This window comes from Dromaius novaehollandiae, chromosome 5 (genome assembly GCF_036370855.1).
Source record: "Dromaius novaehollandiae isolate bDroNov1 chromosome 5, bDroNov1.hap1, whole genome shotgun sequence".
NCBI classification, from domain to species: Eukaryota; Metazoa; Chordata; class Aves; order Casuariiformes; family Dromaiidae; genus Dromaius; species Dromaius novaehollandiae.
Window position 1 is genome coordinate 70,665,919 of NC_088102.1, and position 16,099 is coordinate 70,682,017.

At 65.9% G+C, this 16,099-nt stretch overlaps 3 protein-coding genes across 3 annotated transcripts; 2 read left to right on the top strand and 1 right to left on the bottom strand.

The window, feature by feature from the left end:
* The first annotated feature begins 87 nt into the window (after window positions 1–87).
* On the top strand, window positions 88–1,790 carry CNTF (ciliary neurotrophic factor). The gene is made up of 2 exons (XM_026114339.2): window positions 88–547; window positions 653–1,790. The coding sequence occupies exons 1-2, from the start codon at window positions 434–436 to the stop codon at window positions 1,139–1,141; spliced, it is 603 nt and encodes a 200-aa protein (XP_025970124.2). The 5' UTR covers window positions 88–433; the 3' UTR covers window positions 1,142–1,790.
* A 3,005-nt stretch (window positions 1,791–4,795) lies between these two features.
* Window positions 4,796–11,930, top strand: DTX4 (deltex E3 ubiquitin ligase 4). Its single transcript, XM_064513296.1, has 9 exons — window positions 4,796–5,298; window positions 5,650–6,349; window positions 7,325–7,386; window positions 7,517–7,678; window positions 7,760–7,821; window positions 7,961–8,113; window positions 8,737–8,898; window positions 9,234–9,323; window positions 10,003–11,930. The coding sequence occupies exons 1-9, from the start codon at window positions 5,088–5,090 to the stop codon at window positions 10,234–10,236; spliced, it is 1,836 nt and encodes a 611-aa protein (XP_064369366.1). The 5' UTR covers window positions 4,796–5,087; the 3' UTR covers window positions 10,237–11,930.
* On the bottom strand, window positions 11,924–14,483 carry MPEG1 (macrophage expressed 1). Its single transcript, XM_064513295.1, has one exon. The coding sequence runs from the start codon at window positions 14,411–14,413 to the stop codon at window positions 12,290–12,292; it is 2,124 nt and encodes a 707-aa protein (XP_064369365.1). The 5' UTR covers window positions 14,414–14,483; the 3' UTR covers window positions 11,924–12,289.
* Between the last annotated feature and the right edge of the window lie 1,616 nt (window positions 14,484–16,099).

Here is a 16,099-nt window from a genome sequence, read left to right on the forward strand (position 1 = left end):
TTCCCAGCTTGGGTCGCCTCTTCCCGGCAACCCGCTCTCGGCCGCGGTCCGGGGGGTTGCGTTAAGCCTCGGGGGCCGGGGAGGATTTAGGCGGCCGCTAATCTCCCCGTGCCGCTTTGCTGGGAGGGAGGAGCGCAGCGGAGCCGGGCCCGGCCGGCCGCTGCCGCCGGGAGAGGCTTGTTTTGGGCAAGGCGCTCGGCGAAGCGCGGGGGGAATTAGCGAAATAATCTGTCGCTGTTGATCCCAGAGGCGGGAATTCGCAGCTTCATGCCAGGCCCCGGGCTCGGAAGAGGGGGAGAGCCGGGCAGGCGGACGCGTGAGCGGAGAACTCTCTCGGCTGGAATGCACCAGCTCAGCAAGGGATTTTCCTCTCCGGGCCGGGGCACAGACGGCGCTGCGTGATCCCGGCGGCCGGGCCAGCCGCCCGGGGGCCATGGCGGCGGCGGAGACCCCCTCGGCCGCCCTCCGGCGCCGCGACCTCTGCAGCCGCGGCATCCGCCTGGCCAGGAAGATGCGCTCGGACGTCGCCGACCTCCTGGACGCCTACGTGAGTTCGCCCTCCTCCCCCGAGCCGGGCTCCGCGGTGCCGGCCGGCGGCGCCCGGGGCTGAAACGGGCTCCGGCCGCCGCCCCGCCGCCTCTCGCCCCGGCAGGTGGAGCGGCAGGGCCTGGACGCCTCGGCGAGCGTGGCGGCGCTGGACGGGGTGCCGGCGGCGGCGGCGGAGCGCTGGGGCGAGCAGACGGAGAGCCAGCGCCTCCTCGACAACCTGGCGGCCTACCGGGCTTTCCGGGCGCTGCTGACGGAGATGCTGGAGGAGCAGCGGGAGCAGGCGGCCCCGGCGGACGCGGCCCTGCGCGAGGCCCTGGCTGCCGTCCTGCTCCAAGTCTCGGCCTTCGCCTACCACCTCGAGGAGCTGCTGCGGCTGGAGAGCCGCGGGCCCCCCGGCGAGGAGGGCGCCGGGCCCCCCGCCGGCCCCCGCCTCGGCCTCTTTGAGAGGAAGCTGCGGGGCCTGGGGGTGCTGCGGGAGCTGGCCCAGTGGGCCGTGAGGTCCACCCGCGACCTGCGGCAGCTCGCCAAGCCCGGCCCCGGCGGCGGCGGTGGTGGTGCCGCGGCCCCGGCCGGCCCAGCCGAGGGCCAGTGAAGCTGGCCGGGGGGCGGGGGGGGACATCCAAGGGTCTTTTGCCGCCCTTATGGGGTCTACGTAGAGCAGGTTTGGGGGGAGATGGTCTATGTGTGGTGGGGGGTGGCTGCCGCCCCCCCTTTTCCCGTGGGGGAAACTGAGGCACAGGCTGGCCCCCGCTGCGGGAGGGAGAGGAGAGCTGCCCCTGCTTCCCTCGCCCCCGTTTTCCTCCAAAATCGGCTTTCCGCAGCCCGCTGCTGCCGCAGGAGAGGGGAACAGCGGCGGCTGCCAGACGGGACGTTTGCGGGAAGCCGTCACACCCCAGCGCTCGCTGTTGAACCTGCCGGACTCCGAAGATGCTCCGACGCCCCTGCGCCGGGCTTTCTGGATGGGGGTTCAAGCACGAGTGGAAAAAAACATGGATTTTTAAGTGAAAACGTCACCTGGTTAAAGGAGGCGTAGGAATTGCCCCGGTAAAAAGCACCCCCCTCCCCGCCGGGAAGCTCGAGGAGGTTTTGCCCCCGTCGCACAGCCCCTTCTCTCCCCCTGCCGCAGCTCCGGCACGGCTTGGCCCGGCGCCTATAACATGGCCTTTTCCGCATGTCGAATCTCTGCTCTAACTGCTTTGCGCCTTTTTTTTTGCCGGGGGGGGGGGGGGAACAGGAGTGAATTTCTCAACAGGTCGGCGCCAAGGTAACGAAGAGGCTCTTTTAGCTGAAGGCCACGACTTGGAAGCCCCTCCGCGAGGAGGTCTGAGCCCTCTTCCCCGGTGCAGCGAGGGGTTATTTCAGGGCTGGAAATGGCACGGAGGAATAAATAGCCCCAGCTTGCCTTGCCGGCGCTGCGAAGGACGGGGGGGAGCCGCGAGGGTTTTCAGCCGCTTGGGATAGTGGTTTTTGGGTTTTTTTTCTGCGTGGACGTGACGGCTGCTGGCCACAGTAGAATAAAAGGGTGTCTGCTGGGGTGGCGTGCCTTCTTGGGGGGGTGGGCGAGCAGGGGCTGAGCCCCCCCACGGCTCCTTCCAGCCGCACCAGAGCCTGTCCCGGCACTAAGCTCGCAGGCTCTGCATTGCCCCCCGGCCCCGGGGGGGCTACGTGACCTCTTGGTGAAGGGCAGCCGGCTTTCGGAGAGCAGCGAGCCCAAGCCGGGGGGGGGGGGGGTCGGCCAGGGCCGCGGGCGATGGCCGGGGCGCACCTTCCTCCCTGCTGATCATTGCCTGCCCTCCGTGCGTGCGGCAGGTCAGGCTGGATGTTTCGGCTTCCTCGCCGTGAATAACAATTGCCGGCCTTTATTTTTTTTCAGACTTAGTCGATCGCGTCTTAGCCAAACCGGTCCCGCTTGTCTGCTTCTTGCGTTTGAAGACACCTTCCTTCCCGCCCTGTGCAGGAGGAAAGGAAGGACTTTTTCTCCCCTCATAACCTGGACAGCTAGAAACTATTATTTAAACTTTTCCCGATTACTTTTTCTGGTGCAGAAAATAATGTGAGGAGAAGCCTGGGGCAGCCTCAAGGCGAGCCAGACCCAACAGTGGCTTCTGCCTGTGCAAGAAGAGCAGCACATGGACAGGACGTGGTGTGTAAACCTCCTCATTTGGGATCGGTGGCAGGTTTTTAGCTCCGGTGAGCTGACGAGAACCAGTTTCAGCACATAAAGCCGTGAACCCTTAGCTTGCAACAGTAAGAGCAGGGGATGTGTAGCAGTGACCGTCTCACCTGACGGAGAAGGTTTTATTTGAAGAAATGGAAAGATGAAATTGTGGTCACTAGCGGTCGGAAATCTTGGGACCTCCTGCTGCCCCCCACCCGAGACACTGTCACGTTACATTTATTCTGGAGAAAACCAGGGATGATTTAACCCATTATCCCAGGGCAATTTCAGCTGGGAGGGAGCTCTAGGATCTCTTCCAGGTCAGAGCAAGCTGCTTAGGGCCTTGTCCGGACATGATTTGAATCTCCCCAAGCAGGGAGATGCTGCCAGCTACTCTGTGACCCTGTCCCTCTCCTTGTGAAACCCCGCATCCAGTAAGCCATTCCTTCGCGGCATCCTGGGCCGTTGCCCCTGTCCGTTCGCTGCCAACCTCTGAGCAGGGTCTGTCTCCGTTTTTTTTTCTCCACTTCGGTTAATTTTAACTTGACCCCGCCCCCCCTTTTTTTTCCAATCAAAGATTGCACCTGGTTGCAGGGAGCGAGAAGCGATGGGCTCTTTCCTCCGATTTGTGAGCTCCCCCCTGAATCGAAGCTCAAAGCAAGTTAGCAAGGAGGAAAACTTCTGACAGTGGCGCTGCAAGCTGAGGTTGCTCAAGCAGCATTAACGTGTTGGAATTGCGCTCTGGAAATATAAACAGAGAAGGGAAGTTAACATGGAAGAAGAGAAGCTGGGATGCTCAATTTTATTTACCCATAGTGGCCTTACGCATCATTTTTTGGACAGAGTTTAGCAACAGCTTTAACAGCGAATGCTGGTGCATGTTGCTTGTTTTCTGCTGGTCTTGACACGTCACTTCTGACGCTTTCTTAGCAACGAATTTGGTAAAAATGATGCCGGAGAACAGCGTGAGACGTGCCGCGGTGCTGAGGCCGGCAGCAGGGGAGCAGCCGGCTCTAGCGAGGCGGACGGTGCCGCAACCCCGGGTCGCGGGCAGCCACCGCGCTCTCCCCGGGGAGCCGTGGGGCCGGGGGTCCCGCTCGCCTGCAGCAGGGTTGGTGGCGAGAAGGCGACGCGGTGCCGCGAGACAGCGGCGTCCGCGTGGGCCGGGGTGGGTGCCGGGCTCCGAAAGCGTGTCCTGATCTGGGGAAGGGAAGAGGAGCAGCACGCTGCGGGCCGTCGGGAGCTGCGGAGACAGTATTTTGGTAAAGATCAGGTTTGCAGCCTTCCCGTTTTTCTCTCCTCCGTGCGTTCCCATCGGCGCAGGGCGGTTTTTCCATCCGTTCGCCCCTCAGCAAAAGCCAAGGTAGCCAATGTGGCGATGCTTTAAAGCGGGAAGCGGCTGGAAGAGGCGAGGGCAGCTGTCCCAAAGGGCGACTTTGCTGTCTGCTTTTCCTTAAATTGCATTTTTCAGCTGAGGAAATCAAGGAATCGCTAGTAAACTGATTTGGAGGCCCCCGGGCGCCTGGCAGACCGGATCGCTTGCCGCCGGGAGCCTCCCGGAACTCGCGTCGCCGCAAGTGCGAAATTAAACCGATGCGGCTCAGAGCGAGGTGGGCGCCGCTTCACCCGCATTAAACCGATGTCACGCTTCAAATTAAACCTCGGCGGCGCTCGGCACCGTCTGGAAACGAAACCCCGCGGGGCTGCGTGACCGGGCGGCGGTGGGATGGCGGTGGGGACTAACGGAGGCCGTTTCGGACCTCGGGCTTGTCTGTGCCCGCGGGCACCTGGCTTCGCTCTTTGGTGGCGGTGAAAGCCGGCTGGGGAAGGGCTTCCCCGGGCGGCCCCACCGCCCATCGCCACCTTCACCTCGTCGCCCAACGGTCACCACACGCAGCCGCCCCCCCCCAAACACCGCCGCAATGGTTCAGCCCTACCGGGCCTTCCCCCCCCCCCCCCCCCCGCTGCCGCAATGGTTCAACCCGGCCGAGCGCCCGCGGCGCCGCGAGGGGGTCCGCGCGCCCCCTCCCTCACCCCGCCACGGGGGTGACGTCAGAGGGGCGGGGCGCACCCCCCACCCCCCACCCCCCGGGGGAGCGCTCGCGCGCGGGCGCGCGCGCGCTCGCGCCTCGGTGCGCGCGGGGCCGCGCGTGTGTTTGTGTGCGTGCGGCAGTCGGGAGGGCGGCGAGGCGGCGGTGCGAGGGGGAGCCGCCTCCTCCTCCTCCTCCTCCTCCTCCTCCTCCTCCTCCCGGCGCCGCGGGGGCCTCGCAGCGCCCGGCAGCACCGAAAAAGAAAGGGGCAGAAGGGGAGAAAAAGGGGGGGAAACCCGGGAGCATGCGGGCGGCGCGGCGGGGGCGCGGCGCCTGAGGCGGGGGCGGCCATGCTGCTGGCCTCGGCCGCCGTGGTGTGGGAATGGCTCAACGAGCACGGGCGCTGGCGGCCCTACGGGCCGGCCGTGAGCCACCACATCGAGGCGGTGGCCCGCGCGGGGCCGCGCGCCGGCGGCAGCGTGGTGCTGGGCCAGGCCGACAGCCGCCTGGCGCCCTACATCATCGACCTGCAGTCCATGCACCAGTTCCGCCAGGACACGGGTGAGTGGAGCCCCCCCCCGCTTCCCCTTCCCCCCCCCCCCCCCACCCCCCCGGGGCTGCGTCGCGTCCCGGCCGGTGCATCAGGGCATCCCGCTCGGCCCCCCCCCCCTCCCCCGCCCCAACGGCGCTGGCCCCTCTTGGGGCGCCCCTCACCGTGGCCTCGCGCCCGCTTGCAGCAGCGGGGTCGCGGCCCTCAATAGCTATTGTGCCTTTTCTGCGGCCGCTGAATGGGAGGCCGCCGGCTCTCCCACGGCGCCGGGCCGGTCCGACGCCGCGTGCCGACCGGGGGCCCCCTCGGCATAAATCGCCCGCCGGGGCGCCTCGAGCCGTGCGTGTGCCCCCGCTCGGCAGGCACCATCCGCCCCGTGCGGCGCAGCTACTACGACCCGTCGTCGGCGCCGGGCAAGGGCGTCGTGTGGGAGTGGGAGAACGACAGCGGCTCCTGGACGCCCTACGACATGGACGTGGGCATCACCATCCAGCGGGCCTACGAGAAGCAGCACCCCTGGGTGGACCTGAGCGCCATCGGCTTCTGCTACGTCATCGACTTCGCCACCATGGGCCAGATCAACCGGCAGACCCGCCGCAAGCGCCGCGTCCGCCGCCGCCTTGACATGATCTACCCGCTGGTCTCGGGCGCCTTGCCCAAGTCCCAGTCGTGGCCGGCCAGCCCCGGCGCCGCCGCCGCCGCCTCGCCGCCGCCGCCCGCCTGCACGTGTCCCCAGTGCCTCCTGGTCCGCAGCGTCAAGGCGGCGGCGGCGGCGGCGGGCGGCCCCGCGGCCCCGCAGCAGCGCAGGGCGGCCGCGCCGGCCCCGGGGGCCGCGGTGCCCCACGGCGCGGCCGGGCCGCCCGCCGGGGCGCCCCAGGCGCTGGCTTCCCAAGGGGGCCGGCGGCAGGCGGCCAGCGCCCCGGCGTTGAGCGCCGCCGGCTCGGCATCCGGGCCCGGCGGGGCGGGCGACGGCAAGGCGCCTCGCCCGGGCCTCGGCACCCTCAACCGCAGCCACCTGCAGCGCTTGGCCATCGCCCAGTCCCGGGTGCTCATCGCCTCCGGGTGAGTGCGGCTGCGTGCGAGCGAGAGGGTTGCTGGGGGAGAAAGCGGGAAGCGGGAGTTTGCTGCCGGTGTCCCTTCGCTGCTCGTGGTGCAGGGGGACCAGGACATGGGTCCCCGATCTCCCGTGGGCTGTCGGGGCACCCCAGGGTCCCTCTTGCTCTCCCCAGAGGCGCCAGGGACCCGAAGCAGGGATGGGGCAGGGATGAGGCGCACGGTCTGCTCTTGAATCCCAATGAGGAGGCCGGGGCCGCGCTTTCTCTTGGTGGCAGGAGATGGGTGGCTCGTATCGAAAGGCCTAAAGAAAAGCTATTCAGGCCCCGTGAGAAGGGATCCCTCCGCCCCCAGAAGACACTTTTCTGGGGGAGGGGGGAGTTGGGGGACGTTTAATCAGCCTGTTTCTCCCCTTTGTCTGGCTCTAGCCGTCAGCCTTCTGTCACAGCCTGGCCCCTTTCCTCTCCTTGTCCATCCTCCCCCCTTTCCCTCCGTGCTCCTGACCCCTCCGGGAAACTTTCCCATGGACCAGAGCCCCGGAGGGGGGGAGGAAGCAGCCACAGCGACGTGGCTGTGGCAAGGAAAAGGAGGGGTGGGGGGGGGAAGCAAGCGGCAACAAAAAGAGGCCCTGAATAGTTTGGAGACGCAGGCGGGGTTTCTAAAGAGCCAAAGAAAAGGCTTTGGGGAGGGGGGGGGGCACGTCGCTAGATTAGGGAATTCTCTATTTCCCGGTCTGTCGCTCAGGCAACTATTGTGCGGCCCGGCCGGCCGGCCTGCCCTCCGCCCCGGGCCCCCCTGCGCCTCGCCGGCCCCCCCGGCGTGGCGTAACCCCGCGCCGGGAGCAGCAGCGGCCCGGCCGGCGGGTGCGGGGATGCCCCCTTTTCCGCCTCCGTTTCTTGCCCTGTGGTTGCCCACGGTGGTTTGGCCGCCGCTCGGGCCCTCCCACGGGAAGAGCCCTTACGGCCACCGCTTGCTGTCCCCCAGGGTCCCCACCGTCCCCGTGAAGAACCTCACCGGCTCCAGCCCCGTCAACCCGGCGCTGGCAGGTGAGGACGGCTCGGCGGCGGGTGCCGCGCGGGCTCCGGGGGGGGGGTTTTCTCCGCTGCGGGGTGTCGATTTGGGCGAGGGGCGTTGGGGTCTTCCGCCGCGGGAGCTGAGCGCCGTCTGCCGCGCCAGGCATCACGGGGATCCTGATGAGCGCCGCCGGGCTGCCCGTCTGCCTCACGCGGCCCCCCAAGCTGGTGCTGCACCCGCCGCCCGTCAGCAAAAGCGACATCCAGGCCATCCCCGGCATCTCCCACACCTGCCGCAAGACCACCAAGAAGCAGGCCAAGAAGGGTGAGCGCCGGCCCCTGCCTCGCCACCCCACCCTGAGCCCCCCGGCCCGCGCGATGACTCCGTCTTGCCTCTCTCCCGCAGGGAAAACCCCGGAGGAGGTCCTGAAAAAGTACCTGCAGAAGGTGCGGCATCCCCCGGACGAGGTGAGAGCAATGGGGATCGACCTCCCAGGACCCAGACCCCAAGCGCAGGAGGGTTTTTAAAAATTACTTAAAATTATTTTTATTTTTTTCTAATTTTTTGCTGCTTTCTCGCCCCTTCTCCTCCTCGCCCGCGCCGCAGGACTGCACCATCTGCATGGAGCGCCTCTGCGCGCCCTCCGGCTACAAGGGGCCGCAGCCGGCCGTCAAGCCCGAGCTGGTGGGCAAGCTGGCCAAGTGCGGGCACGTCTTCCACCTCCACTGCCTCGTCGCCATGTACAACAACGGCAACAAGGTGCGCGGCAGCGCGGTTAAACTTTTATCAGAAGCAGACGCTTTGCTGGAAGCCCTGGATCAGAAACCCGGGTTGCACGAGTCTTTTTAAGTCTGCTTAGATAGTTTTGCGTCCTTGACTTCGCTTCCGCCCCTCCCGAGGTTAGCGGTGGTGAACTTTGATCGGTGCGTTCGAGCGGAGGTGCGCGACAGCCCGTGTCGGGCAGCGCTTTTCCAGCCACGAAGGGCTTTCTGAGCCCTCTGCGAGCGGATGTTTTGTTTGGCGCTCCCAGGGAAACGGGTTTTGCGGTGGTTGGGGGTTTTTAGTATTTGCAAAAAATCATTTTCTCTATTTGCAAAAAAGAAAAAACAACAACGGAGGCAGGGAAAGCAGTGAGGACCATGAAATGGATAAGGAACAGAAATGCAAACCTCGGGTGTTTGGTTAAAGCCGGTTCACAGCAGCAAATCCTCCCTACCCCCTGCTTCCTGCGCGGTTTCGAAACGCAAGTGTTTTTACGATGGGAATGGCGTTCAGCACTGTTTAGGGACAAAGTGACCCGAGCAGGCAGTCTGGCTCAGCACTGGAGGTGATCCAGGGAAATAGTGATTTCATGTTTTCCCCTTATTTTTTCCTGCTCTCAGGACGGGAGCCTGCAGTGTCCGACCTGCAAAACCATCTACGGGGTGAAGACCGGCACTCAGCCCCCTGGGAAGATGGAGTATCACATCATCCCTCACGCGCTGCCCGGCCACTCCGACTGCAAAACCATCCGCATCATCTACAACATCCCGCCGGGGGTGCAGGTGCGCCCCGTGCCCGAGCTCTCCCCACGGGGGGCTGGCGGCCCTCGTCCTCGCTGCGTCGCCCCGGGGGCTCCGTCTGGGAGCGATACAACCGGAGCCCGAGCTCGGGTGTCTGGGTTCAACGGTGTCTTGGGAGCCGCGTGTCCACGGGGATGCTGTGGGTGGACTGGGGTGAATCTGCATGACGGCGTTGGCCTCGTCTGCTGGGTGACAGCGAGGACATTTAGGGCCACCATCCTGGAGCATAGCTGCTCCGGATGAAGGGCCACCTTACCTTGCCAAAGCCTTTCTGAACGGCAAAGCTTTTAATTTCTCTCCCACTTTGCCTGCTCCAGGGACCGGAGCATCCGAACCCCGGGAAAAGCTTCACCGCCCGCGGCTTCCCACGGCACTGTTACCTGCCGGACAGCGAGAAGGGCAGGAAGGTGAGAGGGGCTCCCGGGGGGGTGGCTCGGGCTGTCCGAGGCACGTTCGAGGGCGTATTGAAGGGGAGAGGACGGGAGCTGAGTGGAGAGGGCAGCTAATTCGGAGAAAGGGGAAAAGCGTGGATGGAGGTTTTTGCCTCTGGCCCATCTGATCTGCCCCGCGGGACATGCAGGAGGCCTCATATGTTACTGTGTGCCGGGGGGAGCTCTGCAGCCTACCCCCATCTTCTTGGTTTGGGTGAACCATCCTCTGTAGGACCTCGTGCTGGTATCCAAGAGACCGTCCCGCTTCTTGTTTTCCTGCCCTGTCTCCATCCCCTGCCCAGTGTTTCCTCCTCATCCTTCGCCTGCCTCCTCCACCCGCCCTGGGAGGTTGGAGTTGGAGCTGCAGGTGGTTCATACGCAACCTGGGGTGATGTGGGGTTCAGTATGGAAATAAAGCCTACCTTTGCATAAATCGGCTCCTAAATACGGATCATTGCTCTGGAGATGCCGGGCTGCAAAAGCTTCCCTGGGAGAGTTTGGCTTTGGGGAGGAGGCGGTGGCGGGTCACACCCATGGCCTAGGTAGGCATGGACGATCTCGCGTGCCCTAATTAAACGAGGTGCTGCCTGTGTCCTGGGCCTCCCCTGGGCCCCGGGCCGGGCTCCCCGCTTTTCAGCACCCCCTGTCCACCCAGGTACTGAAGTTGCTGTTGGTGGCCTGGGACCGGCGCTTGATCTTTGCCATCGGGACCTCCAGCACCACGGGCGAGTCGGACACCGTGATCTGGAACGAGATCCACCACAAGACGGAGTTCGGCTCCAACCTCACCGGCCACGGCTACCCCGACGTCAACTACCTGGACAACGTGCTGGCTGAGCTCGCGGCCCAGGGCATCACCGAGGAGAGCTTAGCCCAGGAGAAGGACTGAGACTGGCGGGGAGGCGAGGGAAGGGGCCCCCCCATCGCGGGCGGCCGCCCTTGGTACCTGCTGCCGCCTCCCCGCGCCCTGGCTCGCCGCCGCCTCTTCCGTCCCGCCGTATCCCGCTCCGAGGAGAAAGCCGGCGGAGAAACCAGGCCGGGGCTTTGCACGGAGGAGCTGGAGACCCTCCGTCCCCGGTGCTCGGTCGGTGGGAGCATCCCCAGGCCGGGGCCTGCTGGGGACGTGGGAGAAGGTCGTTTTGGACACCCCCTTCCCTTCCCTGGAGGTGGCCGCGAGCTCTGGGAGGGGAAGCGAAAGGCCGAAGTCTGGAAGCGGCCTCCCCGGCGACGAGGGAGCCGTCCTGCCCCATGGAGCCCGCGAGGATTTGGACCAACCCCAGTGCCACGTCCGGGCTTGTCACCGGTTACTTGTTGTCACCTTGCTGCCACGCCGGGAGCTGGAGAGGTGCCAGGGCCAGGCAGCCCTGTCCTGTCCCTCCTGTCCCTCATCAGGACATGCCTGGCCTGGCCCCGTCCCCCCGCAGCCCCTCTCCCCAAATCTTGGGGCCGGAGGGCTGGGGAGCGGGACTGGGGGTCCCCCCCTGCCTCGCTGTCCCCCGTCGCTCCGGCCCGGACTCGTCCCGCAGTCGTTTCTTCGTTCGTTTGTCCTGTCCGGCGCATCCCAACCGGTCTCCTGTGTCCGTGCAGGGGGGGCGCCGTGTCCGTCCGTCTCGGCCGGCCCCGCTCCGTGTGTGCCCCCCCCAGCTCTCTGTTTGGCCGTGGCTGCGCCCTGCGGGGTCACCGTGTCCCGGTTTCGGAGAGGGACCAGCGGGGGGGTGGGGGGCCCGTTCCCCGGCCCCATCTCCCAGCCCTCCCGCCGTCGGTATGGGGGGGGGTCCCCCCCTTGCCTTTCATATACCTCATGTTTTGGGGGTGTCTTGTATGTGTGTACATAGAGGTTGCGTCCTGCTGGGGGGGGGGGGGGCTGGTCGTGCTCCCCCCCCTTTGCCCCAAGGTCCCCCCCGTCCGACAAGAGCACCCAGGGGATGGAGGGGGGGCAGAGCCCGCTGCTCCCCGACCCCCCCCAGCCCCGAATCGCTCCCTATGGGGTCGGCTCCTCCAGGTTTGACCCCCCGGGTTGCGTTTCCCCCCGTGCCCGGGGGGCCGCGGGGGGCCGGCGAAGGGGGATGGGGGGGGCACGTCCTGCTGTGAACCGTTGTGTCGTCGTCGCTGTCACCCCCCTCCCCGTGTGTGCGCGGTGCCGCCCCGCCGGAGGGGACAATAAACGGCTGGCGGGGGACGCTCGCTGTCTCCGTCCCGTCCCTCGTCTTCTGTCCGTCTGTGTGGCCGGGCTGGCGGGGCGGGGGGGGCGATTTGTTCTACCTCGGGGGGGGGGGGCAAACAACAACAACAACAACAACAACAACAACAACAACAACAACAACAATCTCTTTTCTCCAGGGAAACCCTCTTTTTTGGGCAGCTCTGCCGAAAAAGCAGAACTGGAGCTATGCAAAACCCTTGCGAGCCCGGGGAGCGGGGTGGGGGGGGGACCAAGGCGGGGGTCCCCGGCCCCAGGTGCCGGATCGACGCCTCCGCTACGACGCAGTCTTACTTTAATAAGGTTTTTTTTTCTTTTTAATGCCGTGTTGCCTATGCAATTAGTCGCCGGCCCCGAAATAAAAATCGCTCCGTGCCTCTTTGCATGTGCGGGTATATCTATGCAAATAGATATACGTGAAAGCGCGGCGGGGGGGGGCTTCCTGCCTGCCCGCTCAGCTTGGGGGGGCGCAGGGCAATGGCCGACTTTGCAGCCGTCTCCGGGGGGGTCCCGGGTGCTGCCGGGTGCCCGCGTGGGGCTGGGGGGGGTCTCCGTGGGGCCGAGCACGCGCTCGTCCTCCGCATCCCCACGCAACGAGGCTGCTGGTGGAGCCCCCCAGAGTCCCAGCGACGTGTTGGGTGGGGGCTGCCGTGACTTTTCCCGGCTTTTTGGGGGCCGGTTTGGGGTGGGGGCGGCTGCGCTGGGGGTTTCGCTGTCCTTGGGGGGCAGGGGGGGGGGACGCTCAAGCCGCCGGCTCCTCCTGGTACCCGGCGCCGCCGCCGCCGCCGTCGGGGCCCTCCTCGCCCCCCACGGCCCGGTACCCCCTCGCCTTGTACCGCCGGCGCCCGTAGGCCGCCACGGCCAGCGCGCCCGCCAGCCCCGCCGCCGCCGCCGCCGCCACGCCGGCCACCTCGCCGCCCGTCAGCCGCCCGCCCCGCAGGGCCGCCGCGGCCTGCCGCGCCTCGTCGGGCCCGGCCAGGCGCCACGCGGCCCCGCCGGCCTCCCTCACCCAGGAGCCGGCGCCGCTGCTCACCAGGAGGGTGTCGGTGGCGGGCAGGGCGGCGGGCGGGCGGGTGAAGGGCGGCAGGCGGGCGGGCGGCAGCGCGCCCCCCGCCATGGCGCCCGCCCGGGCGCAGTAGGCCACCTGGCAGCTGTCGCTGATGAGCGCCAGGTGCTGGCTGAAGCCGGCGGGGCAGCCCTTGGCGTGGGGGGCCCCGGCGGGCTCCCGCCGCCCCCCGGCCAGGGGGTTGCCCGCCTGGCAGCTGAAGAAGCCCCCGAAGGGCACCGCGTAGCGGCCGCCCGCCTCGTAGTCCCCGCTCACGCACACCCTGAGGTCGTCGAAGAGCTTCAGCGCCAGGTAGCCCGCGGGGCACGACTGGGCGCCCGTGACGGGGTTGGCGCCGCGGGCGCTGAAGAGCCCCCCGAAAAGGTACCCCGAGGCCGGGGGCGCCGGGCTGCCGGCGGCGCACCAGTAGGCGCTGAACTGCACCCGCGAGAGCAGGAAGGCGTCGCGGCACACGCGGCGGCAGAAGACGCCCATCACGCACCTCTCGTGGCAGTCGAGGTGGCTGTAGCCCTCCTCGCGCTCCTGCGCGGCCAGCCGCACCGGCACGTAGGCGTCCGGGCAGGAGAAAGCCCCCGTGAGCGGGTTGCTCTGCTCCAGCCCCCGGCACAGCGCCCCGGCGTCGGGGCCGCTCAGCCCCACGCACTCCTGGAAGACGCCGCCCAAGGTGAAGTTGGCGCCGGCGCCCTCGCACGAGCCGTCGTCGGCGTTGGCGTGGAAGTTGAAGTTGGGCGAGCCGTCGTCCGTGCAGCCCGGGTAGGTGTTGAAGGTGTAGTAGCGGTGGATGGCCAGCTCCACGCGCCTGGCCAGCCGCCTCACCGTGGGGGTGGGCAGCTCCGGCAGGGCGCTGGGGCTGATGAAGAAGTACAGGGGCAGCCCCGAGCGGTCGATGGCCACCAGCTGGTTGCTGGTGCCCTCCTGCCATGTCTTGAGGGTGATGCCCGGGTAAAAGGGGGTCCCGCCGATGCTCTCCACCCTGGAGTTGGTGCGGTTATCCATGTACTGCCTGGTGAAGGCAGAGCTGCTGTCCACGGACCCCTCGGTTTTCATGCTGATGATGCTGTGGAAGGCAGCGCCGGCCGAGGCAGTGACTGCGCTCCGTGTGGCCCAGCTGTCCTTCAGGAAGGTTGCCTTGATCTGATCCTCCTGGACCAAGGTAGCTCCGGCGTCCACGGAGGTGATGGCATGGGTGCCGTAGTTGAGCACCAGCACCTCTGCCAGGAAATCGGCCATCCGCGTCTGGTTCTTCTCCAGGTGGCTGGCAATTGTCAGCAGCTGCTTCTTGAAGCTCTTGTCCAGGGCTGCTCCTGGGTCGATTTTGACAGTGTAGACCAGGTTCCTGACCTGGACTCGGGTGGTGATCGCCTGGTCCTTGACTTGGTGGGTCTTGGTTCGGTGGAAGTCGTATGAGAACTTGCCGTTGATGGCGGAGAAGAGGGACAGCTCCACATTGATGGAGGCAGAGGTGACGCTTTGGTAATCCTTCCAGGACTCGATGATCTCTGAGTTGATGTCCAGGTTGCTCTGCTTGCGAGGGATGGTGAAGATCTCATCCGGGATGATGTAGGATCCATCTTCTGTGGTCTTGCACAAGGAGTAGCCCAGGTTCATGACTCTGCCCATGTCCATGTTCCTGAGGTTATCCCAGCCCCCCCCAGGCAGGACTTCCAGGCTCGGGAGCTTCACGGCCTTCTTGCACACCTGAAACCCTGCAGGAGATGATGGCTCCTGGACCTGCTGCGTCCCTCTCACCTGAGCCACCAGCATCCAGGCAAGGAGGAGCCCCCAGAGTGCCCGGCTCATGGCTGAACTGGTGCCGGGACCCCGTCAGACGTCTGAGCGGCAGGGCGGCAGCCTGGGAAGTGAGCTGGCTGTGGGTGCAGCTGCTGACTGGTTCCTCCTTTGGTGGGTTGAATTAGCAAAACAGAAAAGAGAAGTGAAAGCTGAAGAATGTGAGAAGTCACCAGGCAGAGCTGAGATGGGGAGCTCCTCCCTGTCCTGAAAACGCCCTTTCCCCTCAGGGCCACCCTCCTGGGGATGGCCAGGGAGGTATCTCATGCGTGGACCTCTCCCCGCTGGTGCCCAGGCGGTGCCGCTGTACGAATCCCCCTTGGCCAACACTTGTGGGACTCCCCTGGGTTTCCGTTGTTGCTTCTCCCCGCAGCTGACCTTGGCTCCTTCATGGCACGCCAGGGCCCCGGTCCCAGCCCCATGAGGTCCCGTGCATGGGACGGGGTGAGCTCCATCCTCGGTCACATGGGCTTCGCTGCTGCCTGCTTCCTCGTGGAGGCTGGGAGAGCTGTTGGCCACATGGGGAGGAAAAGGAGGAAGCGGGGACCCAATCCTGCTGGCATCATTTCACGGGAGGGGACAGTGCAGGAGAGGAGGTGGCCGCCTTTCTCCCTTTTCTCTTGGGGGAGAGGCTGCCGGAGACCCTGGGGCAGATGCCGGCAGGTTTTGGGAGCTGACCTGGCCAGGGCACGGCAATGTCCCCTCACCGCCATCTCTACTGGGGCTGTCTTCTGCCCCAGCCCTGTCCTTCTCCAGGGGTTGCCAGTGAAAAGCCACCGGGAAAAGCCACTTCTGGCTGGGATCGCTGAGCCGTCAGTTGACTCCGGCCCCCGGGACGCTGGTCCCCAAAAGTGCAGAGCTGACCATGCCTGGGAGCGACCCGAGCGCGGTCGGGGACCGATCTCAGCGGCAGTGAGCAGGCGCTGGGATGTTTCTTCTTTTTTGCGTAATAAACTGGTCAAGCAGCTTCTGCTGTGAAAGTCGCTGGAACAAAAGTGAATCTTTCCATACGTCTGGATTCGTTTCCCCTATTTCAGCTGGCCGCTTCCCCTTGCCCGCGCTGGCCCAGGAGATGAGGAGGAGGAGGAGGCTGAAGTGAGAGCTGCGGTGGCGATGGGGAGCTGCAGATGCGCGGGTGTGTTCTCGCCGGGACAGTGCTGCTGCGGGGCGGGGGGGGGCACAGCCGTCGCGGGGGGGGGGACAGGGACACTGCATGGGCCTGGGCAGGACGCGTGGTGACCACCGAAGAGCCGAAAGCTGTTTGCCCCCTGCTCCGCTTGTTCCTCCTGAGCCAGACCCCTAGCATCGCCCTCCGGGTTTGGCCAGCAGAAGTTTTCCTCCTGGGAGCAGCTTTTTTTTCTTTTTTTGGCATCCTTTTCCACGGGAAAAGACAACAAGCGATGGGCTGGGGATGGCCGCTGCTGCGTCCCGGCCCTCGGAGCAGAGCGAGGAGTGACACCGGGGCTTTGCCGTGGGCTGAGATTCCCGCAGCGGTGCCTCCTCCTGCCGCTCGTTCCTGGCACCTGGGATGCCCGGAATAAATTACGCCGGGAATGAAGCACGGTGAAGTGCTCTGGATGTGCAAAGTGGGTTGTGGTTTTTTTTGGTTTTTTTTTGTGTTTTTTTTTGTTTTTTTTTTAGGAGACCGCCTGAGGGCTGCAGATAAATAAATCGGTTTGTAGATGTAGTTAGAGCTTG